This window comes from Lytechinus pictus, chromosome 7 (genome assembly GCF_037042905.1).
Source record: "Lytechinus pictus isolate F3 Inbred chromosome 7, Lp3.0, whole genome shotgun sequence".
Classification (NCBI taxonomy): Eukaryota; Metazoa; Echinodermata; class Echinoidea; order Temnopleuroida; family Toxopneustidae; genus Lytechinus; species Lytechinus pictus.
The window spans coordinates 2,209,288-2,230,000 of NC_087251.1; the positions used below are offsets into that span (position 1 = coordinate 2,209,288).

The 20,713-nt window shown below is 34.6% G+C and overlaps 2 protein-coding genes across 2 annotated transcripts in view; both read left to right on the forward strand.

Annotated features, from left to right (window-relative positions):
* Positions 1-5,771: 5,771 nt before the first annotated feature.
* On the forward strand, positions 5,772-20,066 carry LOC129265612 (uncharacterized). Its single transcript, XM_054903589.2, has 11 exons — positions 5,772-6,135; positions 6,529-6,870; positions 7,492-7,812; positions 8,507-8,824; positions 9,243-9,392; positions 9,810-10,349; positions 15,483-15,512; positions 18,021-18,181; positions 18,567-18,722; positions 19,166-19,316; positions 19,846-20,066. The coding sequence occupies exons 1-11, from the start codon at positions 5,784-5,786 to the stop codon at positions 19,965-19,967; spliced, it is 2,643 nt and encodes an 880-aa protein (XP_054759564.2). The 5' UTR covers positions 5,772-5,783; the 3' UTR covers positions 19,968-20,066.
* Positions 20,067-20,411: 345 nt separating this feature from the next.
* The window catches only part of LOC129265611 (uncharacterized), a 37,809-nt gene continuing 37,507 nt past the window's right edge, over positions 20,412-20,713 (forward strand). Inside the window, exon 1 of the mRNA XM_054903588.2 lies at positions 20,412-20,544. The gene's annotated coding sequence lies outside the window, so the exon portion shown is untranslated. The remainder of the gene's footprint in view (positions 20,545-20,713) is intronic.

The following is a 20,713-nucleotide window of genomic DNA, read 5'->3' on the forward strand; positions in this document are numbered from 1 at the left end:
AATCAAAATTAAAATGTTTGATCCAAGCGCCAGTTCTAGATGCAATACATGCTTTGACCACAACATAGACATGCATAGTCTTCTGTTATAACTATTACTGCACAATATCCTGTTATTTTTCAATTACAACATTATTACACCCCCAACAATTGAGTCCTTTAAGAAGTCCCTTAAAACTATTTTGTTCTAGGCAACTGCCTTCATTTGATATGTCCTTCTGATTTTTTTTGTGTATAAATTGTGAGCGCTTTGGGCCATGTGGGAAAAGTGCGTTATAAATATTGAGTATTATTATTATTATTATTTTGGTTACAAAAATAAATTGATTTCATATTTGGAAAAAATGAACCTTATTTCATTTTTGGACTAACGAACCTTCGGATTAACGAACCTTATTTCGTTTTCGGACTTACAAAACTTCGGATTAACGAACCTTATTTCGTTTTCGGACTAATGAACCTTCGGATTAACGAACCTTATTTCGTTTTCGGCCTAACGAACCTTATTTCTTTTTCGGCCTAACGAACCTTATTTCTTTTTCGGCCTAACGAACCTTCGGATTAACGAACCTTATTTAATTTTTGGTCTAATTAACCTTCGGATTAATGAACCTTATTTCATTTTCGGACTAACAAACCTTCGGATTAACGAACCTTATTTCATGGCTGAGTGGTCTAAGGCACCTAACTATACACATGAAAGACCGAGGTTCGATCCAAAGCCACGTGACCTATGCCCATTATCTCTTTAATCATACATTCACATAAATGAAAATGCTTTTCGCGTTCTTACGATTTTTTTTTCAATTTTTTTAAATTTAAGTCTTGATACAAATATGTGATGAGGTGCGACGAAATGAGGTACTTGATCATAATTGATACTTGCTCATCATGAATCATGATAACTATCAGTATCAGTGTTTACTTCATCATCATCATAAATTACATCACCATATCATCATCGGTATTTTCATCATCATCTTCATCATCATCATCGTCACCGTCATCAGAATCATTACATCTTGAAGAAAAAAAAGAAGAGGTATTTTTCACGTAGAAATACCCAAACAAAAATGGAATTGCCAAGAATCTTATAATCAATGCCATTTATTAACATTTATTATCATCATTCATCAGACAAAACGGTAAGGTGAGATTATTTTAAATAGGGGGGGGGTGGAAATAAGCATTACATATCCTAACAGACCAACTCTTAATGTAGGTTACCGCATACCTTCTGAGAGACACGTTGCTATATGCTACTAATTGGATAAAATAAACAAATGAAAGGAAAATTACAATCCGGATTATCCAGCAATAGAACTCTCCAAAACACATGTCTGTTAGGTGGACTACAGATCCAAATTAGATATGAATAAAAGAATGAATACACATTTTATTCTCACTTAATTAGGTGATAATCACCTGATGTACTATGAAGTACACATATTATCTTTCCTAGTAATCAAGACAATTAAACAGTGTTCTACGATTGCTCCTAATTTGATGGGAAAGGAATTGATTATATATATCTAAAATTCGGCTAGACATCCAGAATTTGAATAATGGGGGAGGGAGGTTGCATTATCAATCAATTAAAGATATACCCCAAAAATCAATCATGAAAATTGATTACCCATTGGTAAGATATTTTTGTTAGCTCCATGATTACCCATTAAGATAAGATTAATTGATAACCCATTCAATTAAAAAAAAATTATTCAGATATAAAAAACTTCAGTCGCGGCATAAAGCCGAATTACAAAAGTTCTGACAATAATTATCATATATAGATTAAATTTAATCGGACATAACATAAATTTAATAGGACTTAGTGTACAATTAACACATCATACGACAAAGCAACAATTATTACGTAGCAAAAGATAAACATGAATAATGCGACACAGCGTCAATGACAATAATCACATAATGTAATATCAATAAATTCTGCTAAAACATAAAGTACAAACGTTTAGAATCAATATGAGTCAAGTGTATTGAGAAATACAAATGATGCAAAATAAAAATAAAAGAAAAATCGAAATTTTGGATACCAGATAGAGTACAATTCAGAAAAAAAAGGTGAAAGATTAGGGGGAAAGTATAAGAAGAATAACAAGAGTACATAAGAATTTTTCACGTAGAAATACCCAAACAAAAATGGAATTGCCAAGAATCTTATAATCAATGCCATTTATTAACATTTATTATCATCATTCATCAGACAAAACGGTAAGGTGAGATTATTTTAAATAGGGGGGGGGGTGGAAATAAGCATTACATATCCTAACAGACCAACTCTTAATGTAGGTTACCGCATACCTTCTGAGAGACACGTTGCTATATGCTATACTAATTAGATAAAATAAACAAATGAAAGGAAAATTACAATCCGGATTATCCAGCAATAGAACTCTCCAAAACACATGTCTGTTAGGTGGACTACAGATCCAAATTAGATATGAATAAAAGAATGAATACACATTTTATTCTCACTTAATTAGGTGATAATCGCCTGATGTACTATGAAGTACACATATTATCTTTCCTAGTAATCAAGACAATTAAACAGTGTTCTACGATTGCTCCTAATTTGATGGGAAAGGAATTGATTATATATATCTAAAATTCGGCTAGACATCCAGAATTTGAATAATGGGGGAGGGAGGTTGCATTATCAATCAATTAAAGATATACCCCAAAAATCAATCATGAAAATTGATTACCCATTGGTAAGATATTTTTGTTAGCTCCATGATTACCCATTAAGATAAGATTAATTGATAACCCATTCAATTAAAAAAAAATTATTCAGATATAAAAAACTTCAGTCGCGGCATAAAGCCGAATTACAAAAGTTCTGACAATAATTATCATATATAGATTAAATTTAATCGGACATAACATAAATTTAATAGGACTTAGTGTACAATTAACACATCATACGACAAAGCAACAATTATTACGTAGCAAAAGATAAACATGAATAATGCGACACAGCGTCAATGACAATAATCACATAATGTAATATCAATAAATTCTGCTAAAACATAAAGTACAAACGTTTAGAATCAATATGAGTCAAGTGTATTGAGAAATACAAATGATGCAAAATAAAAATAAAAGAAAAATCGAAATTTTGGATACCAGATAGAGTACAATTCAGAAAAAAAAGGTGAAAGATTAGGGGGAAAGTATAAGAAGAATAACAAGAGTACATAAGAATTTTTCACGTAGAAATACCCAAACAAAAATGGAATTGCCAAGAATCTTATAATCAATGCCATTTATTAACATTTATTATCATCATTCATCAGACAAAACGGTAAGGTGAGATTATTTTAAATAGGGGGGGGTGGAAATAAGCATTACATATCCTAACAGACCAACTCTTAATGTAGGTTACCGCATACCTTCTGAGAGACACGTTGCTATATGCTACTAATTAGATAAAATAAACAAATGAAAGGAAAATTACAATCCGGATTATCCAGCAATAGAACTCTCCAAAACACATGTCTGTTAGGTGGACTACAGATCCAAATTAGATATGAATAAAAGAATGAATACACATTTTATTCTCACTTAATTAGGTGATAATCGCCTGATGTACTATGAAGTACACATATTATCTTTCCTAGTAATCAAGACAATTAAACAGTGTTCTACGATTGCTCCTAATTTGATGGGAAAGGAATTGATTATATATATCTAAAATTCGGCTAGACATCCAGAATTTGAATAATGGGGGAGGGAGGTTGCATTATCAATCAATTAAAGATATACCCCAAAAATCAATCATGAAAATTGATTACCCATTGGTAAGATATTTTTGTTAGCTCCATGATTACCCATTAAGATAAGATTAATTGATAACCCATTCATTTAAAAAAAAATTATTCAGATATAAAAAACTTCAGTCGCGGCATAAAGCCGAATTACAAAAGTTCTGACAATAATTATCATATATAGATTAAATTTAATCGGACATAACATAAATTTAATAGGACTTAGTGTACAATTAACACATCATACGACAAAGCAACAATTATTACGTAGCAAAAGATAAACATGAATAATGCGACACAGCGTCAATGACAATAATCACATAATGTAATATCAATAAATTCTGCTAAAACATAAAGTACAAACGTTTAGAATCAATATGAGTCAAGTGTATTGAGAAATACAAATGATGCAAAATAAAAATAAAAGAAAAATCGAAATTTTGGATACCAGATAGAGTACAATTCAGAAAAAAAAGGTGAAAGATTAGGGGGAAAGTATAAGAAGAATAACGAGAGTACATAAGAAGAACAAGAGAGAGAGAGGGAAGCAGAAGCAAAATTAGAATCAGAAGAAAAGCATCGAGAAGAACATTAATAGCATAACATCGTACTTTTGATTACTAAAGTGTTTATTCTAAACAATAAAACATAGAATGGTTCGACTTTTCTTCTACATCATTAATAGATTTGCCAAATCAATTCATTTTAAATAATCAAATTTATGAATTTGGCATTCACTGATCAACTGTGTAAATTATGACATTTTCTACCATCGTGCAAATTTTCGTTGCGATGGCGCCATCCGCCGCCGAGATCTAAACCAGGGCTACAATGGCCCACCCCCCCCTCCCCCCCCCCCCCCCGGAGTGACAAGAACTTTAAAAAATGAATAGATATGGGGTTAATATTCAATTGCTAGTTTTCCTCTTAAAAAGGGTAAGTTTTCTTGCCCTCACCAACAATGGTTTTTGCCACTTATTATCCCGATGCCGCCATTGTTTGTTACCAGTCTGTACTAGCTGAAGCGAGACCCCCATTAATCAGGAGAATATAGATGATTATATATAGAAGAATACATACTGTATTTCATACTAGGATAATTGATCGTGCAAATATCATTAAATTACTACGACTTTATCATGTTCGTATAAAGCAATTGATATTGTATCTCAGAATACAGATGGACTTCTAACTTTAATTAACTCACTGTAAATTTGTCCTTTGCACATTGTGACATTTTTCTTTCATATACAGTGCGTATCAATCAAAAGTCTACACTTTGAAAAAGAATGTAAAAAGATACAACAAGGGGTAAAGTAACACTTTTGACACAATGTTACATTAGAGTGAGCACTGTCTATTTTTGTAAAGCTCGCTGGAAATCCGTTTGCCCAGAAATGCTCATTTGCTCAATGCTCATCAGGGGAAAACGGCGAAAACAAACTGACCGTGCAGTACATTTCTAATATTTTTCTTTTGCATTTTCAGCCATTTTCAATAAACAGATTTTGTAATAAAATTTTGTAATAATTTTGTAATTAAATTTTGTAACAACTTTACCAATCAAATTAACATTTTAACCCTAAGTAGTACAACCTTTACCTTTTTGCCAGCTGCATGGAAGTGAGGTCACATAATTCAATGTAAATGTACAGACATCCCTGCATTTTATACTAAGTTTTTATCATTTAAAGTGGGTTTAAAATGTCATATTTTATTTAGTACTTGTATTGGATTTTAAACGGCAACATTCTTGCCAAAATCGACGCAATTCCTGTTGATTACTCATTTTTTACAATATTAAGCTCTATAAGTTGTGACGGCCACGTTTTTGTTTCGTTTCATCTTTTACTGCGCCGGAAGAAACCGTTCAGTTATAGAGCAGCCATGTAATCATAAAAAAATGCTTCTTGACTATAAAAAATAAATTATAAACCATTGAACATCGAGAATTTGATTATCCTTTTTTTCTCCAGGTACGCTTCCCGAAAGAATGTCATTCCCTCTTACTGAGGAACCAGTGGTAAATACTCCATTGTCATCGGACGTTCGGCTGACAGATGGAAATGACTTTTGGATGGGAAAGCTTGAAATTAGAGGGAATGAAACATGGAAACCTGTTTGTATTAACTCGTGGAGTAAACGAGATTCTAAGACTGCCTGTCTTTCAATGGGTTTCTCCGATGTTATACAATATGATTCGATAGAATCAAAACGTATTATCTTGGATGATGTCTCATGTACTGGTAACGAGGATAATATCTTAGATTGTGCACATCGGCCATTGTTTAAACATAACTGTCGTCATTACGAAGATGCGGGTGTAACGTGCGATCATGGCTCAGGTAAACTGCTTTGTAAAAAAAGAAAATTCACAATTCATCCCATTCTTTATAATTATTTTCAGCGTGAAATTTTATTCAGTATCGATATCACTTCAGTGAACACAAATTTATATTCATGGGAATAATACAGAGCTGTTGACAAGGTATAAGTAATGTAAAAATAAATAAATTGTATTGACATGTTGAAATTATCAATGTCTGGCAGAACAACCTTCTTACGTTTACACTAGTAACGGTGTTCCTTCTAGTATAGTATGAATGATGCGGTTTGTGTTTTCGGTTACCTTCCAAGATCTTGGTCCACTGCTGGTCCACTCTCCCCTTATGTCATATATATTCACTTGGATATGACCATCGTTGATTAACTGTATCAATCACCTTTATTTTACCTAGATTTACCTGAACCACCCATTCCTCTGAGCTCAGCAATACGACTTCAAGATGGCAAGGTATTCTGGGAAGGACGTGTGGAGATATTTTACGATGGCTCATGGAATACTATCTGTGATGATTACTGGGACTATCCACAAGCTAAGGTTGTATGTAGGATGCTTGGTTATAACGATTCATCGACTGCTATCCCTCATCTTCAAAACGAATTCCCGGATGTCATGACCACCATTCAGAGGGACGACCTACAATGTGGGGTTATGACTGAAACCTTGATAGAAGATTGCATCTTTCTACCAGCAACCACTTCGTGTTACGAACAAGTAACAATCCAATGCAAACCATGTGAGTTGTAATTGAAGTTGTAAGGTGCTAATAGATCGTGGCTTCACGACCGAAGCTAATGTAACGAACATTAACATATGAATCACTTGATATTGCACTGAACAGTACGAACCAGTACGACAAAACACCAGACGGTGGCCTGTACTGTTTCCAGAAGAAGAAGAAGAACAGCCCGAATCTAACAGAAAAGATCGAGCTGTCACGTGTATGTAATTATTAAAAAAGACATTCATTCTTAGCAAAAACCCAAACTTTGTACTTTTAGTTAAAAGTTGCTTTTATAAAGATGCTTCAAGACGAGGAGTAAGTGCTTGGTTCAGAAAAGTGGACATGAAGGTTCATGATTGTGGTACCAATTAATATCGGTTCTGTAATTATTGCCATATATTGGTAATTGTGATGTGATCAATACTAATGAGGGGGACTTCTTATCCTCCAAGAATTACCATTATTAGGATTATTCCTTTGGGGCAAATCGGTCAATTTGGTAAAGCATTTGTTTAGATTCAGAGATCGAGACAGAAGTAGGAAGCAATCTTGATATTCCCTCTCGAAAAAAAAAGTTAACGATATCACACCATTTCTAATTCTTAAGATATTTGTAATCTTGCGCTCTTGAAGATTCTAAAGAAGAGGATGTTCGATTGGTTGAGGTCTTCCATCCTTGGCAAAGAACAGTTGAGGGTCGATGGAATGGTACTTGGTATCCAATCTGTGACGATGGATGGGATATATTGGCAGGAGAGGTGGTCTGTCGAGTGCTTGGATTCGAGGCAGTTGATCATGTATTCATTGGTCTACCGAGCAGTAATACCCGTACCTATCTTCTTGATGACATTACATGTGATGGATCCGAGACAGGTATCATGGATTGTGGTCATGGACAACTACTGGAACATGATTGTTCACAAGAAGAACATGCTGGTTTGTTGTGTTTACCAGGTGAATAGAATATGTTGTAATGGTTGATTCTTTTTTTACGGGGCTCTCATTCAAATAAAAATATATGCACCAATCAAAATAATTTCATCATATCAAAATAGTGTTTTTTATTCATTTTTCCAGGAGAAAAGGCCGTTGTGACCCCCTTTCCTCTAGATATCTATCTAGATAATAATCAGTAATAATAATAACAATGATGACAATGATAACATAAGTAATAATTACAATGTACCTTAAAAAGCGCTTATTTCAACTTTGTAGTGTGAGGCATTGATAATATAGAACTAATAATTTGTCCTATCAAAGTTCCTATGTTGATGAAATTATTCACATTAAAATCTATGAATCATTTCTTTTTTTAATAATGCCGTTTCTACATCCTAAATTACATCATCTGAGACATTCAAAAGTACACCCTCACCATCACGCACACACCCTCCCTGTGAGCTGTGTATGGGAGTGATCGTGATGACTGTCACTCTACGTCTTCACTCACATATTGTGAGTTACCAATCCACCGGGCGTATGCATGGGCCTACACACCCTACGCAGCTACACTAGTACTCACATTCAGTTTGTTATTTTTTTAAAAAAAAATATGCATGTTTGCTAATTATATTTTTGCTTAATTATGTATATTTATTTACAGTTAAGTTGCTCATATGATTTCTTTTCAATCTGTTTCTTCTATAAGATGTACGTCTAATTGGAGAGGAGTACTCATCGAGTGGTATCGTAGAAGTATACTATAATAACTCTTGGGAAACCTTATGCATGTCATCCGATGATAAAGACTTGGCTCACACCATATGCCATACTCTTGGGTACAACTCATTCACCTTAACAGAGATAGACCTTGATAAAAAGGTTCATGATTTCTCATTACTACGGTTCACCTGTGACAAGTTCAACTCGATCACAGATTGCTATCGATACCAAGTCTTAGATTCTGAGGAAGCAAGAACATGTTCTGATGCTGAGCGAGTAGTTGGGGTGAACTGTAAACCAGTGGGTAGGTAACAACTTCTATATCAATATTGTATTATTTATGAATAAACGAACACAGACTTGCTCATAAACAACCTCGATACTTAAAGCCGCTTTTAAAATTACCGTGTTGAAATGGATAAACCAACGAGTAAAGCAAAGTTTGTTGTTCTATTTTGTGGTAGTCATACCACTATAGCCAATATCTGACCGAATACAGAGCTTTTCAATGACATACGTTCAAACGGTTTGGAGACGGATAAGCTTCATTGGTACGACTGCGACATGACAGAGCATACAGTTTGACATTCCTTTGTCATGCTTGTAATTGGCATTTGTTTATTTTAAATATATGACCAAATAAGAACAAATACAATTTTTTTTCTTTAAATTGTTGTGCCATATTTGTGTTATTTTTCTCTACCGTTTTTCCTTGAATGCAGATCCTTGCGAGGAAAGGCAATGTCCCGATAGCAGTATCTGCGTGGAAACTGGTGCTGACACGACATGGCAATGTTTAATAGAGTGTGTTTTTGTACCACTAGCTCATTGTCTTTATGAGGATATCGAAGATGAGTGTGCATGGGATGGAGGTAATCCGTTCGCTTTTCACCTCGCAGGCGCATGTCACGCCATATTGATAATGATGATGCAAATTTCAGACGTTTTTAGTTACATGCTCGAATCCTTGATGGTCGAATTAACCTTAATCTGACAGGCTATATCTATCAAACCAAAGAATTTCCATTCAGGAATATCATATAATATGGTTACATCAAGTGCTATATTATGAGCGCATATTAGGCATTTATAATATGAGTATGTACAAAGGACTACTAACATGACTAAAATCGTCTCTAGAGCTGTTTTTAGGGGGATTTTGTTTTATTTTGTTTTGCCAGAAAGTTTTCTGAAGTTACATCATCAGTTCTTACCCCTTGTATATATTTTGATTATACTACGCTAACATTTATCATTTCATTTTTATTTAATCTCTTATCTTTTACTAGTAATACCTACTTCTACGACGCCAGAATACAGCTACTACTACTCATTTTCATCCTCCTGGTCCTCCTCTTCCTCTTCCTCTTCCTCCTCCTCCTCCAGCGCATCATCATTCCCTTCGTCAACTTCATCAACAGCGACACAGAATGAACCATCAAGCAATTATGAAAGTGAATTAAATTCATTAACTTCAGTGTCTACAAGCCAATCGCCTGCAACCAATTTCTTCTCTGACTACCGTCATTCAAGATTGTCTGGTTCATTTTCATTCAATAGTACTACCGTCGCCATTCAAAGGTGCCTCTACAACATCTTCTTACCAAAGGCAACGGAGTTTGTAGTTATTCTCAATTCCAGCCGTTACGACCCAGAACTAGTCCAGGTCAAGGTATATAAAGGTTATGATTATAGCCAAAGAAGTACTGTGTATATTAGTAGTGCTCATCAAAATCCGCCCTATTATCTTCGGGTCGACTATTTCAGTGTCTGGATAGAGGTTCAAACAATGGTCGAAAACTCAACTATGGATATTGATTACATCGCAGGTAAGTATAAATGAAATATTCTAGGATACCAAATCGATTTCATTATTCCCACTAATTTTAACGGAACAACTATTTCAGTCATTCATTTGATGACATAAATTACCAATGATTTTTTGTCATATATTATTTCGGTCAATAAATAACATCATTGTGTAACCAATGATAAAATGTAATATCGAACATGTTAAGTCACAAGTTGGTTTTCCACACCATAAAATGTTAAGAATGGACAATGGACTTTCAACATGACGTTGAAATAACAAAAATAATGTGGTGTTATAACACTAATGGTGTTAACACCATAATGCTAATACTGGAGTAAATACTTGGTGTGTTTCTCTGTGAATATTCAGGTGCTACACCAGTATATTTTGATCATGGGGGAATATGACCTAATATACCAGTTCGTAGTTACATCAGGGACAATTAACACTTAATTCAATTAGACCAAATGGCATACGGAATAAATGGCAATTGGACCAACTTGGTTATTAGACGAAATGGCAGTTAGATCATGTGGATAGTGGACGAACTGATGGTAGACCAAAATGATAGCAGACGAGTTGGCATTAGACAAATTGAAAATAAACCATTGAAACGACAGAACGATGTCCACTGCTATCCATATGCATAGGCGGAGGGGCCGAGGGGCCCGCCCCTCCCCCCCCCCCCTTATGGGTGGAGCAAAAAAAGGAAAAAGGGAAGAAAGAAATAAAAAAAGGAGGGAAAAGAGAGGAGAAAAAAAAGAAGAGGAGGAAGACGAGTGAAAAAAATAAGATGAGGGGAAATAAAAAAATCTTTCATGTCACTATATAAAATTTTCGCTCGCGCTTCGCACTCGCATTACTTGTTAGGTGTTCCAGGGGCGGATCCAGCCTTCGCCAATAGGAGGAGGGGCCGGAATTATTTTTCAGCCATATTTTCCCTGATCGGCCGCTCGAAGATGATTTTTGGTTTTTGTGAAGGGGTAGTCTTCTTAGCTTTATTCTTATAAATCAACATAAATATAAAATATCATAATCCTTATTTATATATAATGTGAGCGCGAAGCGCGAGCTATTTTTTTTTGGAAATCTTATTTATTTTTTCCTAAAATTTGAACATTCTGGGCAATGTTTGTTTTCCTAAAAAAGATGTGTATGCAAATAAATAATTACTACGAACGCGAAGCGCGAGCAGACTGGTGGAAAAGGTATCTGTTCATGGAAATTCTAAGGACTTTTTGTAACTTAAACAGAATAGGTGTATAATAAACAATTGATGCGAGCGCGAAGCGCGAGCGGAAAAAATCGAGATTTAGACCTAAATACGGGACACTCTATTCATGTTTTGTAAATTTTGAAAAGAATGAGTAATTCCTATATTAATGATGCGAGTACAAAGCGCGAGCAGAAAATTGTTTATATTATGATCTGAAACTGGATAATGATTTAAATAGAGAGCAAGTTGAATATCTGAATAAACATGCGCGCGCGTGTTTCATATTTAGATCTAGAATCTAGGCATTCTAAATACATCTTTTATCATGAAAATCAAAGCGAGCGCGAAACGCGAGCTTAAACTATTTGATATTCCGATCTGAAAAAAGAGTCAATTTCAGCTCTATATTTCAAGCACTTTGTAAGAAAATTGTAAGGTGGATATGGTTTACACAGAGCTGATTTTTTTCATTATAATTACTTTGAGTTTTGACATAGGACCGGTACATCCTTAGGACATGTAGGACATGTCATCATATGAAAATGATGACTGTCTTCTTTAATATTCCTCTTGCTAAGCGCGAGATGAAACAAAAGGGACAATTCAATTATTAAATTAATATCTTATTCATTAATGCCTAATGAGGGCGCAAAGTCTGATGATATTATGGCCTGAAAACTGGACATTTCAAGCACTTTTGTAATTATAAATAGGATCAGTTGATATCAGTTAATATATTTTAAACAATTAATGCGAGCGCAAATTGCGAGCCTAAATCTTTATATATATTGTCATGAAAAGGGGATTTTATATATTTTCAATATTGAGACATACAATCAAAATGCGAGCGTGCAGCGCTAGCTGATACGTTTTGACAATCAGACCTGAAAAGGGATATTTTGAAAACTTTATGGAATACACGAAAATAATAGGACCTGATAAATCGAAATTTGCGAGCGCGCAGCGCGAGCGGGAAATGTTAATATTCAGACCATAAAACTGTCATATTTACAGAGCACTTTTTAAAAATCAATTTGTTAATCACGCAAAATAATGAAAGTTTGATTTTCGAGATGAAATATGTTTTGTATATTGACTTCCAAACTTGATATCTAAACTCCATATTGAACAAGAAATGAAAATCATCTAACAGGGAATGTGAGCGCGGAGCGCGAGCGAAAATTTTATATAGTGACATGCCAAGATTCTTTTTATTTCCAGGTCTTCCCCTCATCTTACTTTATTCACTCGTCTCCTCCTCTTCTTTTTTTTCTCCTCTCTTTTCCCTCCTTTTTTTTCTTTCTTTCCTTTTTCCTTTTTTTTGCTCCGCCAATAGGGGGGGGGGCGGGCCCCTCGGCCCCCTCCCCCTGGATCCGCCTATGCATATGGACAGCAGTGGACATCGATCGTTCTGTCGTTTCAATGGTTTATTTTCAATTGGTCTAATAGTAGAGCGGATAAGCCGAACAATTGTGCAAATTATGACTAAAGCATGAAACTTTCACAAGTATTAGTATATGCCGTAAGATTTATTTTAAATATGGGAGATAAATTTATAAATGCCATTTTCGGCCGTTGCCATGGCAACGGATTAATTTCTCCAAAATAACATACATTCCCATGTAAATGGTAAATGAACATGATATAAATGACCAAAATGATAATTTTCAGTTTTGACCCCCACGTTTGAACAAAAAATACAGAAAGCGTTCTGCAGGAGTTAGGAGTTCTTTATAAAGATAAAAAATTATGTTGCCTTGGTAAAGCTTGAATTAAATTTAAAAAGAAACAATTTTGCAAAGGGCCCGTTGCCATGGCAACAGCTTATTTCCCTCTAGAAAGGTAAAAATATTAATAAAAATGTAGAATACATGTATGATCATCATTCCATTTTCCCTAATTTTAAGGTACTAATCGAGATATGTTTGTGACTGAATTTATAAATATAACATCTTAAGCCATTGCCATGGCAACCAGATAACATCTAATTGAAAAAAATAACATGGTTGACAAGACAATGGACAGGTGGAAAATACGAACCTTCGGAATTACGAATGTATGCGGGAAAGGTTGGAATTGACTTAATATGTATGCTTAAGTTTTGACCCCCTCATTTGAACAAAAAATACAGAAAGTGTTCTGCAGGAGTTCTTTATAAAGATAAAAGATTATGTTGCCTTGGTAAAGCTTGAATTAAATTTAAAAAGAAATAATTTTGCAAAGGGCCCGTTGCCATGGCAACAGCTTATTTCCCTCTAGAAAGGTAAAAATATTAATAAAAATGTAGAATACATGTATGATCATCATTCCATTTTTTCTAATTTTAAGGTACTAATCGACATATGTTTGTGACTAAATTAGAAAATATAACATCTTAAGCCATTGCCATGGCAACCAGATAACATCTAATTTAAAAAAAAAACATGGATGATAAGGTTATGGACAGGTGAACAATACAATATAAATGAACATGTACATGCGTAAGGTTTGACCTACTCAATTAATTTAGGGGAAAATAATACAGTGAGTGTTCTGCATGAACTAATAAGAATGATAAACAATGATGTTGCCTTGGTAATACTTGAATTTAATGATAAATATTAGTGTTTTCCCCCCAGCTCATTTCCCCCCAGAAAAGTATCATCTTTGATAAACAAAAAAATTGTAAAATCTGATTTATTTACAAATATCTTTGTTTAGCACTGTACAATTAGAGGAAATTAAAGATAAATCATATTCTACAACTTTTTTTTTATCAAAATTTTAATTTCTCTGGGGAAAAACAAGCCGTTGCCATGGCAACGGACCAATTGGAACTATCTTGGTGATCTTGAATATTTCTAAATTTCATATGTATTCAATTGGGAGCCTGAAAATTATCATTTTGGTAATCTATATCATGTTTATTTATCATTTACATGGGAATGTATGTTATTTTGGAGAAATTGATCCGTTGCCATGGCAACGGCCGAAAATGGCATTTAAAAATTTACCTCCCATCTTTAAAATAAATCTTACGGCATTTACTAATACTTGTGAAAGTTTCATGCTTTAGTCAAAATTTGCACAATTGTTGTGATTTTTGGAGCTTACCCGCTCTACTATAATGCCAACTCGTCTGCTATCATTTTGGTCTACCATCAGTTCGTCCACTATCCACATGGTCTAACTGCCATTTCGTCTAATAACCAAGTTGGTCCAATTGCCATTTATTCCATATACCATTTGGTCTAATTGAACTAAGTGTTAATTGGGCGAAATTAAGGGAAATAAAATTGGTATTAGACCAACTAGTTATGAGACGAAATGGTCATAGACGAACTGGTGATTAGACGAAGTGATGACTGGACCAAATGGTTATTGGACCATATATTATGGTTGTTAGGCGAAAAGCTAATGGACAGAATCGCATTAGACTAAATGAATGTAGACCCTGTTGTGAGTGGAGGAATTAGCAGCAGACGAATTGGTTTCAACCCGCATACCGCCCAGGCAAGCAAAACAAATTCACGACGAAATTGGCGACGAAATTCACGATGTCGTGAATTTCGTCGCCAATTTCGTCGTGAATATTCAAATTGACGACGAAATTGGCGACGTCGTGAATTTCGTCGCCAATTTCGTCGTGAATATTCGCGATTTGGTCTATTTGCGATGTCCCTTCAGGGCCACCATATATTGCAACCCTAACCTTGACGAAATAAAGCCCGGAGCAAATGTCGTGTCACCAGTCCAAGACCTCTCGCTCTTCGCTCTTCCATTTCTCCCTCTATTTTCCTTTATCTAGATTTTTATTTCACTGCTTGAAATCACAGCAGGGTGTCGCCCCCCCCCCCCCATGTGGTACCGCCCATTTTAATACCGGTGATGTAGTTTTCGTAGTGCTCTTAACCTGATTACTAATTTTGTAATCATTAATTCGTTACTTTTCAGAATGTACAGAAAATAGTCCCGATATGTTAGGTAAGTACTCATTTTCTGTGACTCAGTTTAGCAGACGATTTGAATATTTTAGAATGTAGAATCATTGTCAAAGGCATGAATGTAACATTACTATCCATCTATGAAAAGTACTGGGAGTAGCGTATTTAGTTTTGCTATAATTTGTATTAACTAGTTTACCTATGGATTTGATTCCTTAATCTCTTGTAAATCCGGATAATCGGTTAATATGCATGGCAGATAGCCCTACCAACATTGATTGCAGTTTTATTGGTGAGTCATATTATTGCGCATATATGTGTCATGAGGTCACCCACCAAAAAGGGTGGTGCTATAACATATTTTGGTTAATTTGTTGAGTTATTATTTAATATTTTCAAAACCAAAGTAGCTATGTCAACAAGTTTCATATCATTTTAAAGATAAATTCATTGGCTAAAAATGTAATTTGTTTCATTGCTCTAGAATAAATAGAACTTGAGTTACACATCTTTAAAGACGGAGCACCAGGGGTGCACCGAATGAGGCAAAAAACAAAAGCACACACAAAAACATTGAAAAAGAAATGGAGAAATTGTGGAAATTGTTCACTTTTCAAAATAATTCTTCTTTATTGACAAATATTTTCTTAGTTAGTATTTTAATATTTTAGTATAGCTTTTGTGATAAAAACAGAAAGTCTAATTTCTACTTGTAGGATGAAAGCGATATTTGGTTTTGTTACAGATCTTAATGTCAATCGACATAGGTCAGAGACATTCAGACTTACAATATGTGAAGAATCGTAGAAGTATTATTTGGTTTAATGTTGTTATAATTTCTTTTAAATTGTTTATACCTAAAATCATATGAATACAGCAGATCTACCCACCATGTAATGATAATGCAGGCAAAAAAGCACACACATAAACTACATTTCTTTCTTTATTTTTTTTTCATTTAAATACATTCTGGTTGAATTTGAAGTAATTTCTTTGCCATAAAATAAAAGTATACATTGTTAGCAAGGTCTGGCTGTCTATTATACAGAAATGTAATTATTTAGGTCGTTGGGGGACTATAGGAATCAGGCGCGGATCCAGGAGGGGGCCGAGCCGGCCCCGGCCCCCCCCCCTATTTTTTGACAACCTGCAGAAAAAATGTACTCTTTAACTTGATAGAAACTATGAAAAACAGAAAGAAAAGTAAGAAAGAGGTATATCATGCCCATGATGTGTAATCTACAGCCTCGTAACGGCCGGTCCGACCCCAAAAAGAAACAAGAAAAAAGTGAGGGGAAGAATTGGAAAATAGACTTTATATAGTCCATTTTTCGCTCGCGCTTCGCGCTCGCATTGCCTGTGTAGTGAATCCCATTCAAGAGGATTAAATGGCACTTATATATCTAGTTCTGAAATCAATTTACACACAATATTTTAGCTCGCACATCAAGCTTTCATCATTTTGTTTGATTTACAGAAATTGTTTATACTGTATATATCAAAATGTTCACCTCGCGCTGCGCGCTCGCATTGTTTGATTTGTGAGTTACCTATCCTCTTTGGAAATTCTTACCAAAATTTGTCAAAATGCTCTTTTATCATGTCAGTATATCAAAAAGTTAAGCTCGTGCTTCGCGCTCGCATTTAATTGTTTGAGACACACAGCTTGTTCTTTATCTAAATAAAAACGCGCTTAGACTTTTCCAGTTTTCAGGTCGGAATATCAAAAATTTTGAGCTCGCGCTTCGCACTCTCATTTAATTGGTGATACTTGTATCCTCTCCATTAATCACTAAGAAAACAGTCCTAATTGAGTCCCTTTTCATGTTACTATCATAAAATTTCGGCTCGCGCTTCGCGCTCGCATTGTTTAGTTGGATACTTATCTTTTATTCATGATTATAAAATCTCCTCAGAATCTTCAGGTCTAAGGACATAAAGCTACAGCTGGGGTAATAATATCCAAGTCCTTTGGAAGCGCATAGAGACATTATTCATAATCGTGATATGCGCTATACAAGAACTGTTTATTATTATTATTATTATTAATATCAAAGAATTTGAGCTCGCGCTTCGCGCTCGCATTATATAAAAATCAGATTATAGCGGCCAATCGAGAAAAATATTAATGAAAATATTTTTCGGCCCCCCTATTGGCGAAAGCTGGATCCGCCCCTGGGAATTATTGTAATCACAAATATGAGATTTAAAAATATTAATATTTTCATATTCAACACAATTATAACACTAACACCTACACATAATGCTATTCTGAGTGTATATTTGGGTTCATTTGACAATTTTCTTTCAGTAAATAAATACTTTTACTATGGTGTATACTTAATGACTTTTTAATTTAAAAAGGCACAAAAGCAAAGTCACCATGTAAAGCAAAAGTAGGCGACCTCATGACACGTGGCCATTTTTACTATATAGCTATATGCTATGTAGGTATGTGTGTGTGGATGTTGGTGCGTCTGTGAGGGAGGGTGATGGTGTGTGTGTGTGTATGTGTATTCAAAAAGACTTTTCTTTTACAAACTATTAGATGACTGTCTATTTCCACTTGGAATGGAAGCAACCTGGATCGCAAATGATCAGATCACAGCTACTAGCTCAATTGACAAGAACCATGCAGCTCATCAGGCTAGATTATATGGATCATCTTCATGGAGACCAGACCTTTCTGACACAGATCCTTTCATTGAGGTAAGCCAACTTTACCGAGTTACATCTTATATCTTGGCGTCATGCTAGCAAGGGGCAAGGTGCTGTCCTGTCGAGTTCCTACGGGAGTTACCATAACAGAAATATATGTCTGCTCCTTTTCACTCTTTTAATCGAATCATTTTCCCCTAATTGCTATCTCTGATATCATGAATATAAGACTAAAATGAAACCAACAAATGTTACCTAACAATTTGTATTACATTTCAAATGTGTTGAAGCGACCGAAAAGAGTCATGAACTGCATTTTTTTTTTGTCAAAAAGGAAAACGGAATGCGCAAAGATTTGTTTGAGTCATTTATCTACTCAGTAGTTTGAATTGACACGAATAAACTAAGGGATTTAACTGCATTCTCTCTTTGGTAGATCACATTACAAGAGGATTATGTAATAAAAGGTCTGATCGTACAAGGTGGAGGTGGTGATGATCGATACTGGGTAAAAGAATTCTCTCTGGAGTACGGAGTGCAAGAGCAATTCGTTTATCTTCTTGATCCACACAAACTAAATGACAACGGAACGGTGAGATATCAACATAGGACTAGTATCAAATTGAATATTAATTTCTATTTATGACGACATAGATAACAAACATTGATTTTTTAAATAAGAATGTTTCAAAATATACATTAATTATTATTTTAGAAAATAATCGGAAAACAAAACCCTAGGGCCAAGGTTCACCTCTGAATATGATTTTGGCGTGAACCATTATCTTCTCATTCATTTTATTTTACTTGCAATACAGTTTTTATCAGTATTGAAGTGGAAATTGAAATATAAAACATTAGTCAAAATATTTGCACATACAGGTTTAAAGATTTTAACCATGCGTGAAAACAGTTTAGAATCAAAATGGTAGCACTGTATGTAATAAGACCTACTTAATTTTCTTCAAATACAGTATACAACCCTTCAGATCACTTTCCTCTTTTTTTCCGATACCCCTTGTATTATTAATCCAGAATATTGCCATTTTCGAAGGTAATTCTGAGTACTATTGTGTCAAGTACATTCTGCTTCCACCCGGGCTAATTACTGACCGTCTTCGTCTAAGACCTATCCAAGAAAGACCAATTGCTCTCAGGATGGAGCTGCTTGGCTGTCTACCAAAAGGTAATGCTTGGGGACATGAAAATGAAAAATAAATGTCAAAAATTTTCGCGCCAAATTATGATACAAAATATTGCGCGCGAAGATCACCGAAAAATTGACAATTGTGTTTGTCCCAACTTGCCAAAATTATCTTTAATTTTTCTCTATTTTTTGTTGGGGGGTCGATATACCCAGACTGAGCAAATCTTTAGTAAGGTAAATTTATATTTTTGTATAACTTCGTGTTTTCACTTGTGTCCTTATCATGTTTACTGTGTCATTTATAACTTAGGTAACGACCACTTTATCGACTTTTATTTGCTATTCTGTCAATTTATTTGATACTACCAACCTTGCAGATCTTTGTCATTTGTTGTGCTAACAACAAATTCAATTAATCAATTGATCAATCAAACAATCATATTTCGTTCCGGTTGATTAGAATTCTTGCACCATACTGTAATACAGAAATGCTTTCAATGCAATGTATTTAATATATTGGGTTATAAATCTGAAACATTGTAGAAAATCAATGTTGATCTTCTTGCAGTTTGTAATACCTCTGACACAGGCCACGAAGCGAGTCCCATATTCCTTACCCATCCACTGCAGCAAGGTGATATATCATTTGATGATAATGGAACTTCACAATATTGGTCGGTAAGAACATGATCTATTTTCCCCCAAATAGATGTATAATTCTCTCCTAATCAGGTGAGAATTTACTGTTATCAGATAGTTTCTATGGTTCCTGTTGGTTGATATCTGGAGAAGAAAATGTGACTCAATATATTATCTGAATGATCAATATTAACCATCAAGAATAATTCTAAATGTCAAAGCATTTTAAATAATAATTTTGGGAGATAATTAAATGCCATTTACAAATTAAAAGGGGAAGGGGAATCAAATTGTTTGTGATGATGAGAAGGAGGAGAAGAAGGAGAAAACAACACGAAATCCAAAAGATTATAACATGAAATATAATTAAAATGAATGCAGATAAGTACACCAATTTCCTACCTAATTATCAAAAGTAAAACTTAATTAACTTCATTAATTCTAATCTCTCATCACTGCCATTATTATCTGTGTTTTTTACCACTCGGAGACTTACTATTCAGAGCCAAGAACTGTAACTAGAATTGTCTCGAGAAAGTGCTTGGGAATAGATGGCCTTCTTGAATTTGATCTGAGGTGGAGTAATAGTACAGGAACTAACTCAAGTTCCTTCTTCGTTCGTGGCAAGGTAAGCAAGGGGAAAGCTACATTCCGTCAGGCAATATAAGAAGTATAGTTACAGTTGGGGTTCTTAATAATACTAGCAGTAGTAGTGGTGGTATTAGTAGTAATAGTAGTAGTAGTAGTAGTAGTAGTAGTAGTAGTAGAAGTAGTAGTAGTAGTAGTAGTAGTAGTAG

Bases quoted from the DNA above. Each gene is read 5' to 3' on its own strand.
- LOC129265612 (XM_054903589.2), top strand. From the start codon at position 5,784: ATGTCATTCCCTCTTACTGAGGAACCAGTGGTAAATACTCCATTGTCA. The intron at 6,136-6,528 runs GTAAACTGCTTT...TATTTTACCTAG, and splicing joins AACGTGCGATCATGGCTCAG to ATTTACCTGAACCACCCATT. The intron at 15,513-18,020 runs GTAAGTACTCAT...ACAAACTATTAG, and splicing joins AAATAGTCCCGATATGTTAG to ATGACTGTCTATTTCCACTT.